The sequence below is a fragment of the Gorilla gorilla genome, chromosome 6 (assembly GCF_029281585.2).
Source record: "Gorilla gorilla gorilla isolate KB3781 chromosome 6, NHGRI_mGorGor1-v2.1_pri, whole genome shotgun sequence".
Taxonomy (NCBI): domain Eukaryota; kingdom Metazoa; phylum Chordata; class Mammalia; order Primates; family Hominidae; genus Gorilla; species Gorilla gorilla.
In genome coordinates, this window is record NC_073230.2 from 40060127 (window position 1) to 40078290 (window position 18164).

The 18164-nt window shown below is 35.8% G+C and overlaps 1 protein-coding gene across 6 annotated transcripts in view; it reads right to left on the reverse strand.

Moving 5' to 3' along the window:
• Positions 1-18164, reverse strand: part of LOC109027749 (protein C-mannosyl-transferase DPY19L1-like) — a 135533-nt gene that overhangs the window by 41474 nt on the left and 75895 nt on the right. For all 6 annotated transcript variants that reach the window (XR_010134441.1, XM_055347528.2, XM_063708097.1 and 3 more), the window contains 3 exons: positions 17376-17467; positions 13423-13522; positions 9951-10028 (listed from right to left, as the gene is read on the reverse strand). Coding sequence is in view for 5 of the 6 variants with exons in the window: in XM_055347528.2 (XP_055203503.1) it covers positions 9951-10028; positions 13423-13522; positions 17376-17467 (270 nt within the window). In the remaining variant the exon portion in view is untranslated. The remainder of the gene's footprint in view (positions 1-9950; positions 10029-13422; positions 13523-17375; positions 17468-18164) is intronic.

An 18164-nucleotide genomic window follows, 5' to 3' on the forward strand; every position in this document is an offset into this window, starting at 1 on the left:
ATGGTGGCATATGCTTGTAATCCCAGCTACTCAGAAGGCTGAGGCAGGAGAGTCACTTGAACCTGGGAGGCAGAGTGAGCCAAGATTGCGCCATTGCACTCCAGTGTAGGCAATGAGAGCGAAACTCCGTCTTAAAAAAAAAAAAAAACACAACAACAACAACAACAACAAAACAAAGTCATCCTGCCAAATTTGGCAGAAGGAATTAGATGACCTTCCATCAATTTGTTCTAATTCTGTAAAATAATCTCTCCATAAGCTAAAGCTGTTCTTGGTAGTGATTTAGCAATATAAAATTGAATCATCACCTTACTTAAACCTTCTGAATAAGTCCATACAAGTAGACAAGGGGCAAAAAACAAAACAAACAAATAAACAAACAAAAAACCCTAAGTAACCAAGGCCTTGATCTTCTGATCACAGTGGAATGAAGAGGGGAGGCTGTTGTAAGACTGCAGTTTGAGGAAAGGGGTTCAAAAAGTGGAGCAGGAGTAGGATAAAAATGGAAAGGAGGAAGGGAGAAGAAAGCATATAAATCTTTCTGAAATGATACTAATTTTTCATTGTTTTTCTTTCCTGTTTTAAAAGTGAGTACTTAAACACCATCACATCTAGAATATTAAGTAAGACACTTAAGATGGTTCCTACAGGAAACCCTCATGAATCCTAAGCCAGTGAAGAAGAAATTGTTAAACCATTAATTTCAAAAACAGCCATATAAGGAATATTTACCCAAATAATTACCGAAGAAGTAGCATAATAATAACATTGAGTTCCCAAACATCACAACAAAACAAAGTGCAAGAGAAATCTGGAAAAAATCCAAGAAAAAAATATAAGTAATGCACATAAAACAAAAAACCTTTGTTTTTTATTGTGAAAATTGTACATGCCCATAATAAACAGAATTCAAACTGTTTAAAAGGGACTATAAGATTAAAACAGCCCATTATCCATCCCACACTTCAAGCTCCCAGAGATAACCATCAACAGTTTCCTGTGCATCCTTCCAGACAACATGTATAAATTCTAGTTTATATATTTTGTTAAACCACAAACGGACACTTACCCCACAAGCTATACTATTTCTTGCTTTTATTCATAATATGTTTCAGAGAGCTTTCCATATGCATGCAAGCCAATCTAATACATTCTGCTTAAGAACTGGAAAAAGTATTCTATTCCACAGATGTACCCTAATTTATTTAACTAGTCCTCCGAATACTGCGAGCTTTCCACTTCTATTTTGTTTTGTTTGGATCTTCCTAATAAAAACACTGCTATGATAGACATCCTTATGTGTATACCTTATGTACATGTCAGTACATTTACGAATAAATTACTAGAAGTGAAACTGATGGATCAAGGATATCCACATTTTTAAATTCAATACAAATATTGACAAATCGGCCTATGAAAAGATTGTGCCAGTTCACTTTCCCACCAACTGGGCAGGAGAGTTCCTATGGATATATATTCCGGCAACACTGTATTATTCTTTTAAATATCTGCCAATCCAGTGGGGAAAAAATGTTACCTCATTGTTTCACTTTTCCATTCTTTTAGTAGTAGATGAGACACAGCACCTTTTATTCTATTTGCTGGTTATGTTGTCTTGTCTGTATGTGTGAACTGCTCATTCCAACTGCCCATCTGTCTGTTGGGCTTTCATTATTTTCCTTAACAGCTCTCTTCATATATTACAGAACATAGCCCCAATATCCAGAATATACAAGGGACTTAAACAAATTTACAAGAAAAAAACAAACAACCCCATCAAAAAGTGGGCAAAGGATATGAACAGACACTTCTCAGAAGCAGACATTTATGCGGCCAACAAACATATGAAAAAAAAAGCTCATTATCACTGATCATTAGAGAAATGCAAATCAAAACCACAATGAGATACCATCTCACACCAGTTAGAATGGTGATCGTTAAAAAGTCAGGAAACAACAGATGCTGGAGAGGGTGTGGAGAAACAGGAACACTTTTATACTATCGGTGAGAGTGTAAATTAGTTCAACTATTGTGGAAGATAATGTGACGATTCCTCAAGGATCTGGAACCAGTAATACCATTTGACCCAGCAATCCCATTGCTGGGTATATACTCAAAGGATTATAAATCATTCTACTATAAAGATATATGCACACATATGTTTACTGCAGCACTATTCACAATAGCAAAGACTTGGAACAAACCCAAATGCCCATCAATGATAGACCAGATAAAGAAAATGTGGCACATATACATTATGGAATACTATGCAGCTATAAAAAAAGGATGAGTTCATGTCCTTTGCAGGGACATGGATGAAGCTGGAAACCATCATTGTCAGCAAAGTAACACAGAAACAGAAAACCAAACACTGTATGTCCTCACTCGTAAGTGTCAGTTGAACAATGAGAACACATGGACACAGGGAAGGGAACATCACACACTGGGGCCTGTTGGGGGTGGGGGGCTAGGGGAGGGATAGCATTAGGAGAAATACCTAATGTAGATGACAGGTTGATGGGTGCAGCAAACCACCATGGCACATGTATACCTATGTAACAAACCTCCACTTGCTGCACATGTATCCCAGAACTTAAAGTATATGTGTGTGTGTATATATATATATATACACACACAAACACACATATATATATAAAGAACATAGCTCCTTATCAAGTAAACATATTGTAAATATTTTTCTCAGTTCATTTTTGACCTTTGTGGTATTTTCTGTATTATGGTTATTTTCTAAATATTTATGTTAGCAAATGTATCTTTCATTTCCTTTAGGTCTTTGGATTTATCTGTCATTTAAAAAGGCACTAAAAGTAAAATAATCCATATTTTCTTCTAGAAGTTTTATTTTTGATCCATATATATCAATTTCAATGTGAATTTCAGAATCAGCTTAAGTTTCAAAAACTAAAATTTTTATTAAAATTGCTTTATTCAATAACATGTTATTTATAGTTATATCTGTTCAACATTGAATCTTTAGATCCCAAAGCAATACATGTTCCTTCCATTTCTTTAAATCTTCTTTTACATGCATTAGCAAGTACGGTTTTCTTTATATAGATCCTGCATATTTTCTTGAGTTTATTCTAAAGCATATTATTTTTGCTGCTGTTGTATCAAGAATCTTCATATTTTCTGATTGTATATAGAAAAATTATATTCAATATGCATCAATGAATATTATTTCATTGTTTCTAGTAGTTTATTTGGATTTCTCAAGTATTCAAAACGATATCAACTACGAACAATGATATTTTTACATCTTCCTTTGAATTATTTTTTAGTCAACTGTATTAGCTGACATTTCTGCAACAATGTTAAGTAATAAGAGAGGCAGTAGGCATATTTACCATGCTTCTGGCATTAATGGAAATAGGAAATTGTTCTATGGCTTCATCATTTTATGTGATACTAGTTTTTCTTTTGAGGTGTGGGTATCTTAAATTTCAATGAAATATCCATCTATTTTTACTTGATTATGGTCTTAAACACCAAAAATAGATGTTGACTTTTATCAAATACCTTTACAGTATCAAAGGTATTATTATATTATGGATTTTTTTTTTTTTGAGACAGAGTCTTGCTCTGTCGCCAAGGCTGGAGTACAGTGGCGCGATCTTGGCTCACTGCAAGCTCCGCCTCCCGGGTTCACACCATTCTCCTGCCTCAGCCTCCCAAGTAGCTGGGACTACAGGTGCCCACCACCACACCCGGCTAATTTTTTGTATTTCTAGTAGAGACAGGGTTTCACCGTGTTAGCCAGGATGGTCTCAATCTCCTGACCTCGTGATCCGCCCACCTGGGCCTCCCAAAATGCTGGGATTACAGGCGTGAGCCACCGCGCCCAGCCTATTATGGATTTTTTCAAACTTCTCAATGTGATAAATCATATTAATAGAATTTCTAATATCAACACATTCCTGAATTCCTGGAATGAGGCACTTAGATACAAATTTAACTATGTAAAAAATCTATCTGAGCAAAACTACAAAACTTCAATGAAAGTAATCAAAGAACTTTATAAATACATGAAGTTATTCCATGTATAGGAAGATTCCATATTGTCAAGATGCCAGTTCTTCCCAACTTGATCTATAGATTCAGCACAATCCCAATCATGAGCCTAGCAAGTTACCAATAAAGTGATTCTGAAGTTCATATGGAGATATAAACAACCCAGTATAGAGCCAACTCAATACTGAACAGCAAAGTCAGAGGACTGACACTACCTCACTTCAAGACTTACTATAAAGTTACTGTAATCAAGACAGTGTGGTATTTGTGAAAGAAGACACGAACAGATCAAGGGAACAAAACATAGAGCCCAGAAATAGACTCACATATATAGTCAACTGATATGACAAAGGAGCAAAGGCAATACAGTGGAGCAAAAATTGTCCTTTCAACAAACGGTGCTGGAACAACTACAGATCCACATACAAAAAATAAATCTAGACATAGACTTTACACCCTTCATGAAAACTAACTCAAAACAGACAACAGATCTACATGCACATTGCAAAACTATAAAGCTCCTAGAAGATAACATTGGAGGAAACCTAGATGACCTTAGGTATGATGATGACTTCTTAAACAAAAAGGTACAATTCATGAAATAAATGATTGATAAGCTGAACTTCATTAAAATTAAAAACTTCTGCTCTGTGAAAGACAGGACAATGATTGAGAGAAAATATCTGCAAAAGACACATCTGATAAGGGACTGTTATCAAAAACATACAAAGAATTCTTAAAACTCCACAATAAGAAAATGAACAACCCAAGGAAAAATAAGCAAAAGATCTGAATAGACACTGCACCAAAAAAGATACACAGATGGCAAAAAAAAGCATACTAAAAGATGTTGAACCAAATTAAAACAATGAGATACCATTACACATCTATTAAAACGGCCAAAATCCACCATGACACCACCAAATGCTGACAAGGATGTGGAGCAGCAGGAACTCTCATTTATTGCTGGTGGTAATGCAAAATGGTATGGCCACTTTGGAAGACAGTTTGGCAATTTCCTAAAAACTAAGCATACTCTCACCATACCATCCAAATATCACTTTCTTTGGTATTTACTCAAATGAACTGAAACATCCATGTAGAAACCTGCATACAGATGTTTACGGCAGCTTTATTCATAATTGCCCAAACTTGGAGTTAACCAACAAGTTCTTTAATAGGTGAATAAATAAACAGTGGTACATCCATATAATGTTAATAAAATGTTAATAATAATCAAGATCGAAATGAGCTATCAAGCCATGAAAAGACTTGGAGGAAACTTATTTGCTTTTTACTAAGTGAAAGAAGCCAATATGAAAAGGCTACATACTGTATGGTTCCAAACACATGACACTATACAAAAGGCAAAATCATGGAAACAGTAAAAAGATCAGCGGCTGCCATGGGTTAGGGGGAAGGAGGGATGAATAGGTGGAGCACAGAGAAACTTTATGGCTGTGAAACTGTTCTACAAGATACTACATGGTTGACACATGTCATTATACATTTGTCAAAATCCAGGCCGATTGTGGTGGCTCACATCTGCAATCCTAGCACTTTGGGAGGCCAAGGCAGAAGGATCCCTTGAGCCCAGGAGGTCAAGGCTGTGGTGAGCCATGTTTACACCACTGAACTCCAGCCTGGGCAACACGGCAAGACCCTGTCTCAAAAAACAAAACAAAACACAACAACCACCCATAGAAAAGTGAGGCCTAATGTAAACTATGGACTTTGGGTGATTCTGATGTGTGATGTAGGTTTATCAACTGTAACAAATGTACCACTCTGGTGCGGGATGTCAATAGAGGGGTAGGTTGTGCATGGTTGGGGGCAGGGGGTATATGGGAACTCTGTACTTTCTGCTTAATTTTGCTATAAACCTGGCTGGGTGCAGTGGCTCATGCCTGTAATCCCAGCACTTTGGGAGGCTGAGGTGGGCAGATCACATGAGGTCAGGAGTTCAAGACCAGCCTGGCCAACATGGTGAAACCCCATCTCTATTAAAAATACAAAAATTAGCTGAGTGTGGTGGCACATGCCTCTAATCCCAGCTACTCGGAAGGCTGAGGCAGGAGAATCACTTGAACCCGGGAGGCAGAGGTTCCAGTGAGCCAAGATCGTGCCACTGCACCCCAGCATGGGTGACAGAGCGAGATCCGTCTCAAAAAAAAAAAAAAATTTGCTATAAACCTAAAACTTCTCTGAAAAATAAAGATTTTTAATTAAGAAACAAAAACCACAGTGAGGTATCACCTTATACCTATTAGGATGGCTACCATCACAAGAGCAGAAAATAAATGTTGGTGATTACATGGAGAAAATAGAACCTCAAGCACTGTTTATAGGAATGCAACATACAGCTACTATGGAAAAGTTTGGCAGTTCCTTAAAAAATAGATTTACCATATGATCAATCCAGCAATTCCACTTTTGGGTACATACTCAAAATAACTGAAAACAAGATCTCAAAAAATATTTGTTCATAGCAGCATTATTTACTATAGCTGAAACATCGAAGTAACCCAAGTATCCGTGGACAGACTGAATAGATAAGCAAAATCGTGTGTGTGTGTGTGTGTGTGTGTGTGTGTGTGTGTACATACAATGGAATCCAAGTATCCATGGACAGGCTGAATGGATAAGCAAAATCTAGTGTGTGTGTGTGTGTGTGTGTGTGTACACACAATGGAATCCAAGTATCCATGGACTGATCGAAGGAAAAGCAAAATCGTGCGTGTGTGTATGTGTGTGTGTACACACAATGCACTATTATTTAGCTTCAAAAGGAAGGAAATTCTGACATGCTTCAACATAGAAGAAACTTGGGGACAGTAGGCAAATTGAAATAGGCCAGTAACAAAAAGACAAACACTGTATGATTTCACTTACATGACATACATAAAGTAGTCAAAATCACAAAGACAGAAAGTAGAATGGTGGTTTCCAGGGGCTGGGAAGATGGAAGAATAAGGACTTTAATGGGTATAGAGTTTCAGTTTTGCAAGATGAAAAATGTTCTGGAAATAGATGGTGGTGATGGTTGTAAAATAATGTGAATGTACTTAATATCACTGAACTGTATAATTAAAAATGCTTAAGGTGGTAAATTTTAAGTTACATGTATTTTACCACAATAAAAAATGGAAAAATAATTTTTTGGAAATAATTCTATATATTTTTTCTTTTTATAACTGTAAGAATTTAGGAATTTATAAAACGATAATGGAAGAAGATAGAAAATAGTAAGTCATATAATAAAGTATGTATCATTTACCCAAGGTAGGTTTTACTGCTAACTACGCTGTGTAATTTTATAATTTTATAACTAAAACTTTGAGTCAAGGCCCTCAGCCATAGTTGTCTATGTGACCAGCCAACTCTGAAGTCTTAACATTTAATCTGATTTATACTATAAAATAAAAAACTATTTTAAATAGTTTGGGAAAAAATAAGCCGCATCTAAACAATACATAATTACTGTCTAACACATTCATGAACAAGGATGTAAAAATCCTATCAAAATGACAGCAAACTGAATCCAGCGACATGCAAAAATTGTGTTTAGCCCAGAAAAGCAAGTTTATTTAATGCTAGAAAATTAATTAATGTTAATTCATTACAGTAACAGATTAAAGAGGGGGAAATACACAGAATCATGTAAACAGACGTAGTAAAGCATTTCATGAAACTTAACATTTATTAATTTCTTTTTAAAAGTGCTCAAAGCATGATGAGGACATGTTAAAAGGAAAGAGAAGTCAGCTTGAATAGTTGGACAAGTGTGCAACAATTTGAGCATCAACATAAATAACAAAAATAATGGATTACACTGCACTGACTAAAATAGATGTCATTTTCTTTTGGAAACAAGACAAACTGGTAAAAGATTTGAATAGGAATTTACAACAGTGGAAACATGAAGGGCGTATAAACAAACCAAAAGATGCTCAGCTTCATTATGAATCAGAGAAAATGCAAATTAAGGTTACAAGATACCATTTTACATGAACCAGATTAATAAAATAAAAAAGGATGTAGAATAACATAAGCTGCTATATATTGCTGTTGGAAGTAGTCCAATCATTTTAGAAAAACAATTTGGTATTTATAAAGTTGAACATGTACATAATTTACCACCCAACAAGTTTACTACCAGGTAAACACCCTAGAGAAACTCTCAACATAGGTGCCCTAGGAGACATGTGAAGAATGTACAGCATTATTTATAACTAAAATAAGAAGTTGGGGAGAGAGGAGAGAACCTAAATGTCCTTCAACAAGAAAATGAATAAATTAATTACGCTTTATTTATATGATGGAAAATATAAAGCAGTGAAAATATTTGAATTCTAGTTACATATAAGTAGCAGAAATCTGAGTGAAAAAATAGTACTTATAAAATGCCATTTGTATAAACCTTACAAAGAATGTGAACATTTAATAATAAAAATTTATATTATTTAGTAATCCACATATGGTAAAGTTATAAAGAAAAGCAAATTGATTACGATTCAAAAAGTCAGAATAGTGGTTACCTCTAGGAGCAGTGAGGGGATGAGCTCAGGGCATACAGGACTTAAAAGTAACGATAAGGTTCTATTTTCCATTTGGAGAGTAGGCTCCCCGTTGTTTATTTTATGACTGTGTTTATAACTTCCTTGCACATTATAAATGTTCTTTTATATGTATAAATTGTTAAGAAAATGAAAATGGGATATTATGACAGCTGTAAAATTATCAGGAAAAGAAAACATCAATATAAAAACTAATGAGAGAGAAGACAAATGTTTGTTTTTAAAGGACAACCATTCAAGAACATCAACCAATCGGCTTTAGGGTCTTTATTCTAGCTGTTCCACCAACCTAGGTATCAGTTTCTTTGATATCTACACTTGGCTAACTCGTTCTCCTTCTTCCAATCTTTGTTCTACTCCCGCTTTTCAAGAAGACCTGCCCTGACCACCTCATTTGATTTTTCCATCTCCTACCCCCTGATCTTGGTGCTGCTGATCTGCCTTACCCTTACCTTTTCTTTCTTCTAAAATCTTTTTTTGTAATTTTTTATAGAGATGGGGTCTCACCCAGGCTGGTCTTAAACTCCTGGGCTCAAATGTCCTCTTGCCTTAGCCTCCCCAGGCCACCATGCCTGGCCTAAAATCCTTATCACCTTCTAACACCCTACAAAATTTACCCATTTACTATGTTTATTATTTATCTTCTGTCTTCCCTCCTTCCCCCACTCTGTTAGAATGTAGTAATATGAATGCTGGTGTATTCCACATGCCTGAATAGTTGACACTCAGTAAATGAACTTTTTTTCTTTTTTGTAGAGACATGGTCTTGCTATGTTGCCCAGGCTGGAGTGCAGTGGCATGATCATAGCTCACTGCAGTCTCAACCTCCCGGGCTAATGCGATCCTCCCACATCAGCTTCCTAAATAGCTAGTACTACAGACATGCATCACCATGCTAGGCTAATTTTATTTTATTTTAGTAGAGATGAGGTCTGGCTCTGTTGCCCAGGCTGGTTTCAAACTTCTGGCCTCAAGTGAACCCCACCTTGGTCTCTCAAAAGTGTTGGGTTTACAGGCATAAGCCACCATGTCAGGCCCTTCTACTTCATTTTAACAGACAGCTCCTGGATAATATATCAGTCCCATGTTTCCGTTTCATAAATTATTTCTTTCACTGATAATGCATAAGTTGGGAACAACTTCAATCAGATAATATGACCCAAATCAAATTTTTGTGAGTAGTCTATCAAAACAAGGTTTGTTGATTATATCACAATGTTTGAACAACATTTGTTTTAGTTATGAAATTGTTACAACTAAGTTTCAACCATGAACAAATCAAATATTATTCAGGAGTTTAAGGGCAAACTAAATGGAAAAGAACAATAAAAAAATTATTACCATGTGTATATAAATGATCTTCCATAATTTACATAGATAAATGTACCCAACAACATACACTTCAAATAATGATGCAATCTGAAATTTAAAAAGAAATTAGAAGTAAAAAAGATAAAATGAATAGCTACAAGAATGAAGAATATATTTATTGTTGTTTCAACTGATTTATATCTACACACAGAGTGAGTTCTTTTGTTTTCCTTTTATCTGCCAATTTATTATTAAATATAGTCAATATATTAGTATAGAAAATATTGGTTGATTTTTCTCTCTGACACACAGCTCTCTCAATCATGTGAATTGTCTACTTTGTTGATTGTCCAAAACAATACTCATTTTAATTTCAGGTCAACCCTACTGTCAACACGTACAATTAAAAAGTGTCTTGTCCAATCAAAAAAGATGAAAATGTAATTATAACATGACAACTAATACATAATTGGGGAAGGTACATTTAACTGAAAAATAATTATGCAATGCATGCGTGCATAAAAATACGTTAATTTCTGCTTGCTAGTCACTCTTTACAAGTATATCCATTAGCGTTCTTTCATTAATACAAATATTCAAGAGTTAGTTATAATCAAATTTATCAATTTCAAATTAAGAGTACTTTCGCTGCAAAGGTATTTTTAACTTTCTTTTCCATTTGGAAGAAAATTATATGTTACATATCAATAATTCTAAGAGTACTGGAATTATTTAGATGAATTGATTAAATGATGATACAGTATCTCTTACATGGAGGTAATATGTCAGACAATGCCTCTACACCCTTCCTCATAGAGAAAGCAATTCAAATTAAATTCTTCCTGTCCTACTACAAAAGCATAGCATAAACAGACTGCAAAATAGCTGAATACTTAAACTATAACTTGTTTCATTCTTCAAGTTTTTTTATCTCTAAAGCAATCTACAACAAATTTTTTCATTAGTGAGAAAAACAACTAAGTTTCCCTTTATTCAGAGTTACCCATGGAGAACACTGCATTTCTTAGGGTGCCTGATATGACATAACAACTGTGGGGAAGTGTGTGTTATTATTCAATGTAAGCCCCACAGGGAGACAAAATACCTCCCCTGACCCTCACCTCCACAAAAAAGCAGGCAGTCTCCACTATCAGGAAGCAATGAGAATGCTCCCTTTTCACCCCAATGGCTAAGCAACACACAGTACATTTACAGGGTAGAATTTTCAAGAGAGAATCTCAGAGACAATTTTAAACCAGAAACTGATTGAAAATGTCATCAAACTAAGTTAGACAAAGGAGTCTACAAGACAAGATCAAAGTAAAAAGTAAGTACAAATAGAGCCTATTTTAAAAAATAATGATAAAACCAACTAACCTTACTGACACCTACTAAGTGCCAGGTATTGTGTTAAGAATCATATACAGTACTTCATCTGGTCCTATCCGCAACCCAATAAAGTAGGTTCTTTTATTATCTCTATTTCAGAAATGAGAAAACCTAAACTAAGAAAAGTTAACCACTTTATCCAACTTAAGAGGCTACTGAATAGAATTAGGACTCAAATCCAAGTCTAACTTCATTTCTCAAGCAAGACGTTCTAAAAAATATTAAAAAGCGGCCAAGCGCGGTGGCTCACGCCTGTAATCCCAGCACTTTGGGAGGCTGAAGCAGGCAGATCACGAGATCAGGAGATCAAGACCATCCTAGCTAACAAGGTGAAACCCCTTCTCTACTAAAAATACAAATAATTAGCCAGGCATGATGGCACGCGTCTGTAGTCCCAGCCACTTGGGAGGCGGAGGCAGGAGAATCGCTTGAACCCGAGAGGTGGGGGTTGCAGTGAGCCGAGACTGCACCACTGCACTTAAGCCTGGGCAACAGAGCAAGACTCCAACTCAGGAAAAAAAAAAAAAAAAAAAAAGCAACTCTTCAACTGCTTTATACAAATATACCAGTACAATAAAAAACATAGGCAGGGAAAAAAATGAGTATGTAACTCATTTTTTTTTTTTGAGAGTATGTAACCCTCTCTCAACAAACTGTCTCCATTTACAGTGGGCATGAGTACATGGAAAGGCAATAGATAAATTTCCAGACTGGTAGAGAGAATTTTATAAGAGATGAACTGGTTAGCTATTTATCCTGTAATCCTATGTGTCTGTATTCTACATGCAAGAATGTACACAACTATTCATAAAAGAAACATTTTACGTAAGAGAAATACTATTGTTAACTTAAGAGAAATACTTAAAGTTATAGCACTAGTCCTCTTTTAAGGACATTAACAATACTGAATAACAAAGATAAGCATTCTTATAAATTTGAGTTCAATAAATGCATTATGTTAGGAAGTAAATAATTAACAATCATTTATAAATAATCCTACATATTTCTCTACCCTGAACTTTCTTTTGTTCAACATTCCTAAAAAATGTTTTAGAAAAACATTTTTCCTGTTCCTGTTTCAGAAAAACATTTTTCCTAGAAAACGCTTTAGAAAAACATTTTTCCTAGAAAATGCTTTAGAAAAACATTTTTCCCGCCGGGCGCGGTGGCTCACGCCTGTAATCCCAGCACTTTGGGAGGCCGAGGCGGGCGGATCACGAGGTCAGGAGATCGAGACCATCCTGGCTAACACGGTGAAACCCCGTCTCTACTAAAAATACAAAAAAATTAGCCGGGTGTAGTGGCGGGCGCCTGTAGTCCCAGCTACTTGGGAGGCTGAGGCAGGAGAATGGCGTGAACCCGGGAGGCGGAGCTTGCAGTGAGCCGAGATTGCGCCACTGCACTCCAGCCTGGGCGACAGAGCCAGACTCCATCTCAAAAAAAAAAAAAAAAAAAAAAAAAAAGAAAAACATTTTTCCTAGAAAATGCTTTAGAAAAACATTTTTCCTAGAAAATGCTTTAGAAAAACATTTTTCCTAGAAAATGCTTTAGAAAAACATTTTTCCTAGAAAATGCTTTAGAAAAACATTTTTCCTAGAAAATGCTTTAGAAAAACATTTTTCCTAGAAAATGCTTTAGAAAAACATTTTTCCTAGAAAATGCTTTAGAAAAACATTTTTCCTAGAAAATGCTTTAGAAAAACATTTTTCCTAGAAAATGCTTTAGAAAAACATTTTTCCTAGAAAATGCTTTAGAAAAACATTTTTCCTAGAAAATGCTTTAGAAAAACATTTTTCCTAGAAAATGCTTTAGAAAAACATTTTTCCTAGAAAATGCTTTAGAAAAACATTTTTCCTAGAAAATGCTTTAGAAAAACATTTTTCCTAGAAAATGCTTTAGAAAAACATTTTTCCTAGAAAATGCTTTAGAAAAACATTTTTCCTAGAAAATGCTTTAGAAAATCATTTTTCCTAGAAAATGCTTTAGAAAAACATTTTTCCTAGAAAATGTTTTAGGACTTAGAATTATAGAACATCTCAGTTATAATTTTATGCAAATAAGTTCACAGTCAAACATGCTAAGCTTAAAACAGCTTAAAATATAATCACCTCACCTGAGTAAGAAGTACAAACTGAGCAAACTGCCAAGGAAGCATGAAAAATACATTGGAAATGCAGAGTGCAATCAAACTTCCTCTATAAAGTTTTGTAGCCCTTGAAAAGATAAAATAAGTGTTAGTAAGTTTAAACACGAAATAGTCTAGCATGGCTCCAAACTGCTGCAAATTAGAATCTCGAAATATATATGATCTGGTTATAACACAACCTAAACATAAAATGAACCAATGGGTTAGAAATTATACCTCCTGATACTCAATTACAACAATTTTCTTTGAAAGGTAAATACCCATTATTGCTAACAATAACACAGAGAGAAGGAGGGTGGCTGGGTCAGTATATCCATGAACATTTTTTTCAAATTATATTTGGGTGAATCCAAGACTGAATATTTAAAAATACTGATTCAACAGATTCATTAGTTAGAAAGGCAGAAGATGCCTATGAAAAGATGATAGCAGCATATTCTAAGTGCTAAGTATTATGCAGACAACTACTGCAAGAATGCAGAATAAGAGCTAAGCGGCTGAGATTTTATAAGCATGTGAGATTAAAAAGTTGAGTCTGGCACAGGTAGGATAACACAGAAAAGTTAAGTGGAGGAAAAGATATGGGGGCCACTCTGAAGCAATCTTTAGAGATCTCATTTTGGTACTGACTTGTAATTTAGGAGATTTTTAGGAGGGTAAGATGATTTTATCCTCTAAATCTGCGAGCCAACGCAAAGCTCCCACACATGTCCATCTTCACAGAAGTGGAGTGTGCATGTTGATATACTGAGGTGATGAAGTGTAGGCAGCTCGGATACAGTAAAGACATCCTGGTTAGATAAACCTACCTGGAGCATAGAGCACCATTATGACATGCCTTTCTTCACTTCCCCAAGTATCCCTTCTCCAAAGGACATCCCTCTCTGCTATTTTAATCCAACAAAAGTACTTTTAAACTCCAGATAACCTTTTAATGAGTTATGAAATCAACTTATGGAATAAAATTCAGCATTTAAAAATGGAGATCAGCAGAGTGAAACAGAATATATATGACTATATGCTACTTACGAGGGGTTCTATTCTGTGAAACTTTTGTTTCAGTTGTGTGCATACATGTATGTGTATACTAAGCCGCAGTGTAAAACTTATTTCTCATAGATCATAGTCCAAAAGTTTGAAAGCCACTATCTAAAATAAAGCATTTCTCTACTGCTTTTGAATACTAAATATGATTTTCATTTTATGGGTAACAAGAGACATTAAGATTTCTGAGCAGAATTTAATACCAATCTGGCAGTTGGGTAAAGAATGCACTATGGGGAGATAGGAATGAACAGAAAACAAAGAAAATCCAATTGGTGATCAAAATAGCTCTGACCCAAGAAAACAGAAACAGAAACATAAATATTGCCAAGAATAATAAAAAAAAGCTAAGAACAATCAAGAAAAAGCTAAGCTGTGCTAGTATTAGGTGACTATATAAACTGAATTTCTAAAAATGCTTAAAATTCAAAACTGGACAAAACCAATTTGTTAAAATATACCACTAACCTTATTTATAAATGATTCCTAGCATTAAGGAATAGTCTCTTTTCCGGTTTTATAACAGTATCCTCAGCACTGCAGCCTGCATCAACACTGCTCAGCTTCTTCTTGGCTCCCCCAAGCCATCACCACCCACCACCTCCCTCTAATGTCATAATATGTCAACTACAGGTAGAACTCAAGAACTAAAGGAAATGGCTGCTCTTCCAAAGGAGACAATGGCAGTAATAAGGATGAAATATCAGAAGATGAAGATGGCCAATAGAGAGAAGGTTACTACCCTTCAGAAAAAAGACAAGATGTCTGCCAAAGCTTCAAGAAAGGAAGTTTAGCAGGTTTTCCCTCCAAAAAAGACTGCAGTGTCCAAGAAAGCAAAATGAAAGCCCACACTTCCAAGCAACCAGCCATAGCCACAGCAGGCAAGCAGGGAGCCATGACAACTAAGGGACATAACCAGGAAAGCCATCGCAATCAGAACTGATAAGCTGCCGATGAAGATGGCGAGGAAGATCAAGACGAGATGGATCTGAACCAGGAGTGGTGAAAGCAACAGCTGATTCAGCTTCAGATGGCCAGGAATATGAGAAAGGAAATGTCAACTAGAATATGAACAGAGACAATGAAAAAGGCTCTAAAGAAAAGAAAGTTCTCTAAAACTTTTCAGCAAAAAGTAAAGACAGGTATGAAGAGGTGGGTAAGGCTGAAAATGACAATGATAAGAGGCTAAAGAAGACATAAAAAGCTTGCCACAGAAGCACCTGGAGCCAAAAACAGAGAAGGACCCAATAGAAGGCAGCCCTTGAAGGCAGGAAACAGCAACTGGAAAGGCCCCATGCTGGTAGGCAGAATAATGGCCTCCAAAAACATGTGTCCTAATCCCTGGAACCTGTGAACATGTCATGTCACTTTTATGTACCACCACAGGATACATAAAAGTGGAAGAGAGGCTGAAGAGAAAGTTGGAGTGAACTGACAAAGAAGGACCCAATCCAGCATTGCTGGTTTTGAAGATGAAGGAGCCACAAGCCAAGAAATGCAGGCAGTCTCCCAAGAAATGCAGGCAGCCTCTAGAAGCTAGAAAAGGCAAGAAAATTGATTCTCTCCCCTCCCACTCTGTGCCTTCAGGAAGAGTGTAGCACCTCCAATACCTTGATTTTAAAACTAAGGAGCTAGAAAACTTCAAGGTAGTAGATCCCAGTTTGTGGTGACTGGTACACAGCAACAGGAAACTAACACTACCTTCTATGGTACAGATGGACTAAAGGAAGCAGCACTCAGTCCCCGGAGCAGCATCCCCATGCCCACTTAGGGACAGATCGGATCAGTGAGTGAAAGAAGAATCAAAGGTTTGCCTTCGCTGGATTTAAGACAGGAGCAGAGGTAGAAAAGCAGGAAGGAACTAGAGACTGATGGGCAGTCTGCTGTCTGCACTATACCGGAGAAAAAAGCCATGGTCAAGAATGTGAATGTGGAAAAACAGCACCTATAGTGGTGAATCAAAGACTCCTACAGCACAACACTTCTTACAGAGATGTTTGAGAAGGGACCGTTGCTCAAGGTGCCTCAGAACCAACAGGGCAGAGCTAAAGGTTACGAATTCATAGAGGTTCACCTTATTTGAAGGTTGCTAAAGAAGCTTTAAATCCTGTAAAAGAGTTTAGGGGACAGCAATAAAGCTGGAGCTACACAGACTTTAAAAAGCTAATGCAAAAACATTACCCATCCCATGTTCTATGAAGGGTCTGTCTAAAGACACTACTACATAGGAGACTAAAAGCCATGTGACGGTTCTATACTTGCTGTAACAATCAGAGGGAAATAGATTGCCCAAAGGGTTTGGCATAACAGACTTCATCAAAGTTCTTCCAAATTCGGAGGATCACTGAAAAGAGTTATCAGTCTGAGTCATCTTCAGATTTTTATCATGCTTTGTTCCATTTTTCCATAGCCCCCATTTTGTTTCATTTTTACCCTCTGGAGCAAGGCAGCTATATTCAATATTTGTCAGCAGAAAGGGAGAGAAGTGTGAATTCTGTGAATTATCTTTTGCCCCAAAGGATTGTATCTTACAGGATACACTATAGCATAACCAGCCTTCACCTTCTTTCTACTCATTTTCAGGAAGTTATAGTGGTAACAGAAGAAGACTTGAGAAAGTGGAAATGACAGAAGTGAAAGCCATTTGTTCCTTCTCAAGCAGTCACTGTGGACCACCAAGAAAAAGGAAGAGGAACAGAAGGCTGATGGAGGAAATGTTTTTGGTACTATTTTTAAGTTATACTCTTAAAATATTTTTACTAATAATGGCATCATACTGGTAAATTATTTTATTATGTTGACTTTATTATGGAAGCTTAAGAAATTCTAGTTTAAATTATTTAATGCCAAAAGAAATAAGGTTAAGTCAAAGTTACCTGAGAATATGAGTCACAAGCAACATTTGAAGAACAAGAAATGGATATGAGAAGCTTTCGCGGAGAGGTGGTGTCCACATTACACAGGTACACTGGAAAAAAAAATTCGTAGTATAGTATACTTGCTAAATTTACTAAGACAGACATTCCAAGTAAAAATTGCTATTTATAAATAAAATTATTTTTAACAAATAATTTAAATGGTATGTTGTAAAACAAACTACTGGACTTTATCCCATAAACAGCAAAACTAGCATGTAAGAAATATTACTGACAGAGACACATGTGGCTTAAGATCATGTAAAGCATTAATATTATGAATTGTCAACAAGAAAATACCAAAAAAGATGCAACTACATCTTCAAAGGAAAGGGAGGAAAGTACCAGCAAAAAAAGTTCTGTCAAATTTCAGAATATTTTGAGTTGATTATTTATCTATTGTTTGTCTTCTTTCCCATGAATTTCAGCAAAACTATCCATAACCAGCACTTGAGAATTCTTGTAGTCATCAATTTTAGTATTTTCATTCACAGTGCTGCTACAAAGGAATATTCCATTTTTGGTTTTACTTCTTTGCCTAAGCTACCCTGGGTTGCAAAATATTTAAAAGTAGGTGGCGGAATCAAATTAAGTAACGAAAGTCCTAAAATTGTGAAGTATAAACCTTTCTGAAAAGCTCACTTTGGACATAATTAAGCAATGTACTATCGCAGTTGTAATAATGTCATTTTTCTGTATATATACTAAATACATTAGTAAGTTCATCCTTCCATCAACAGAAAACCGCAT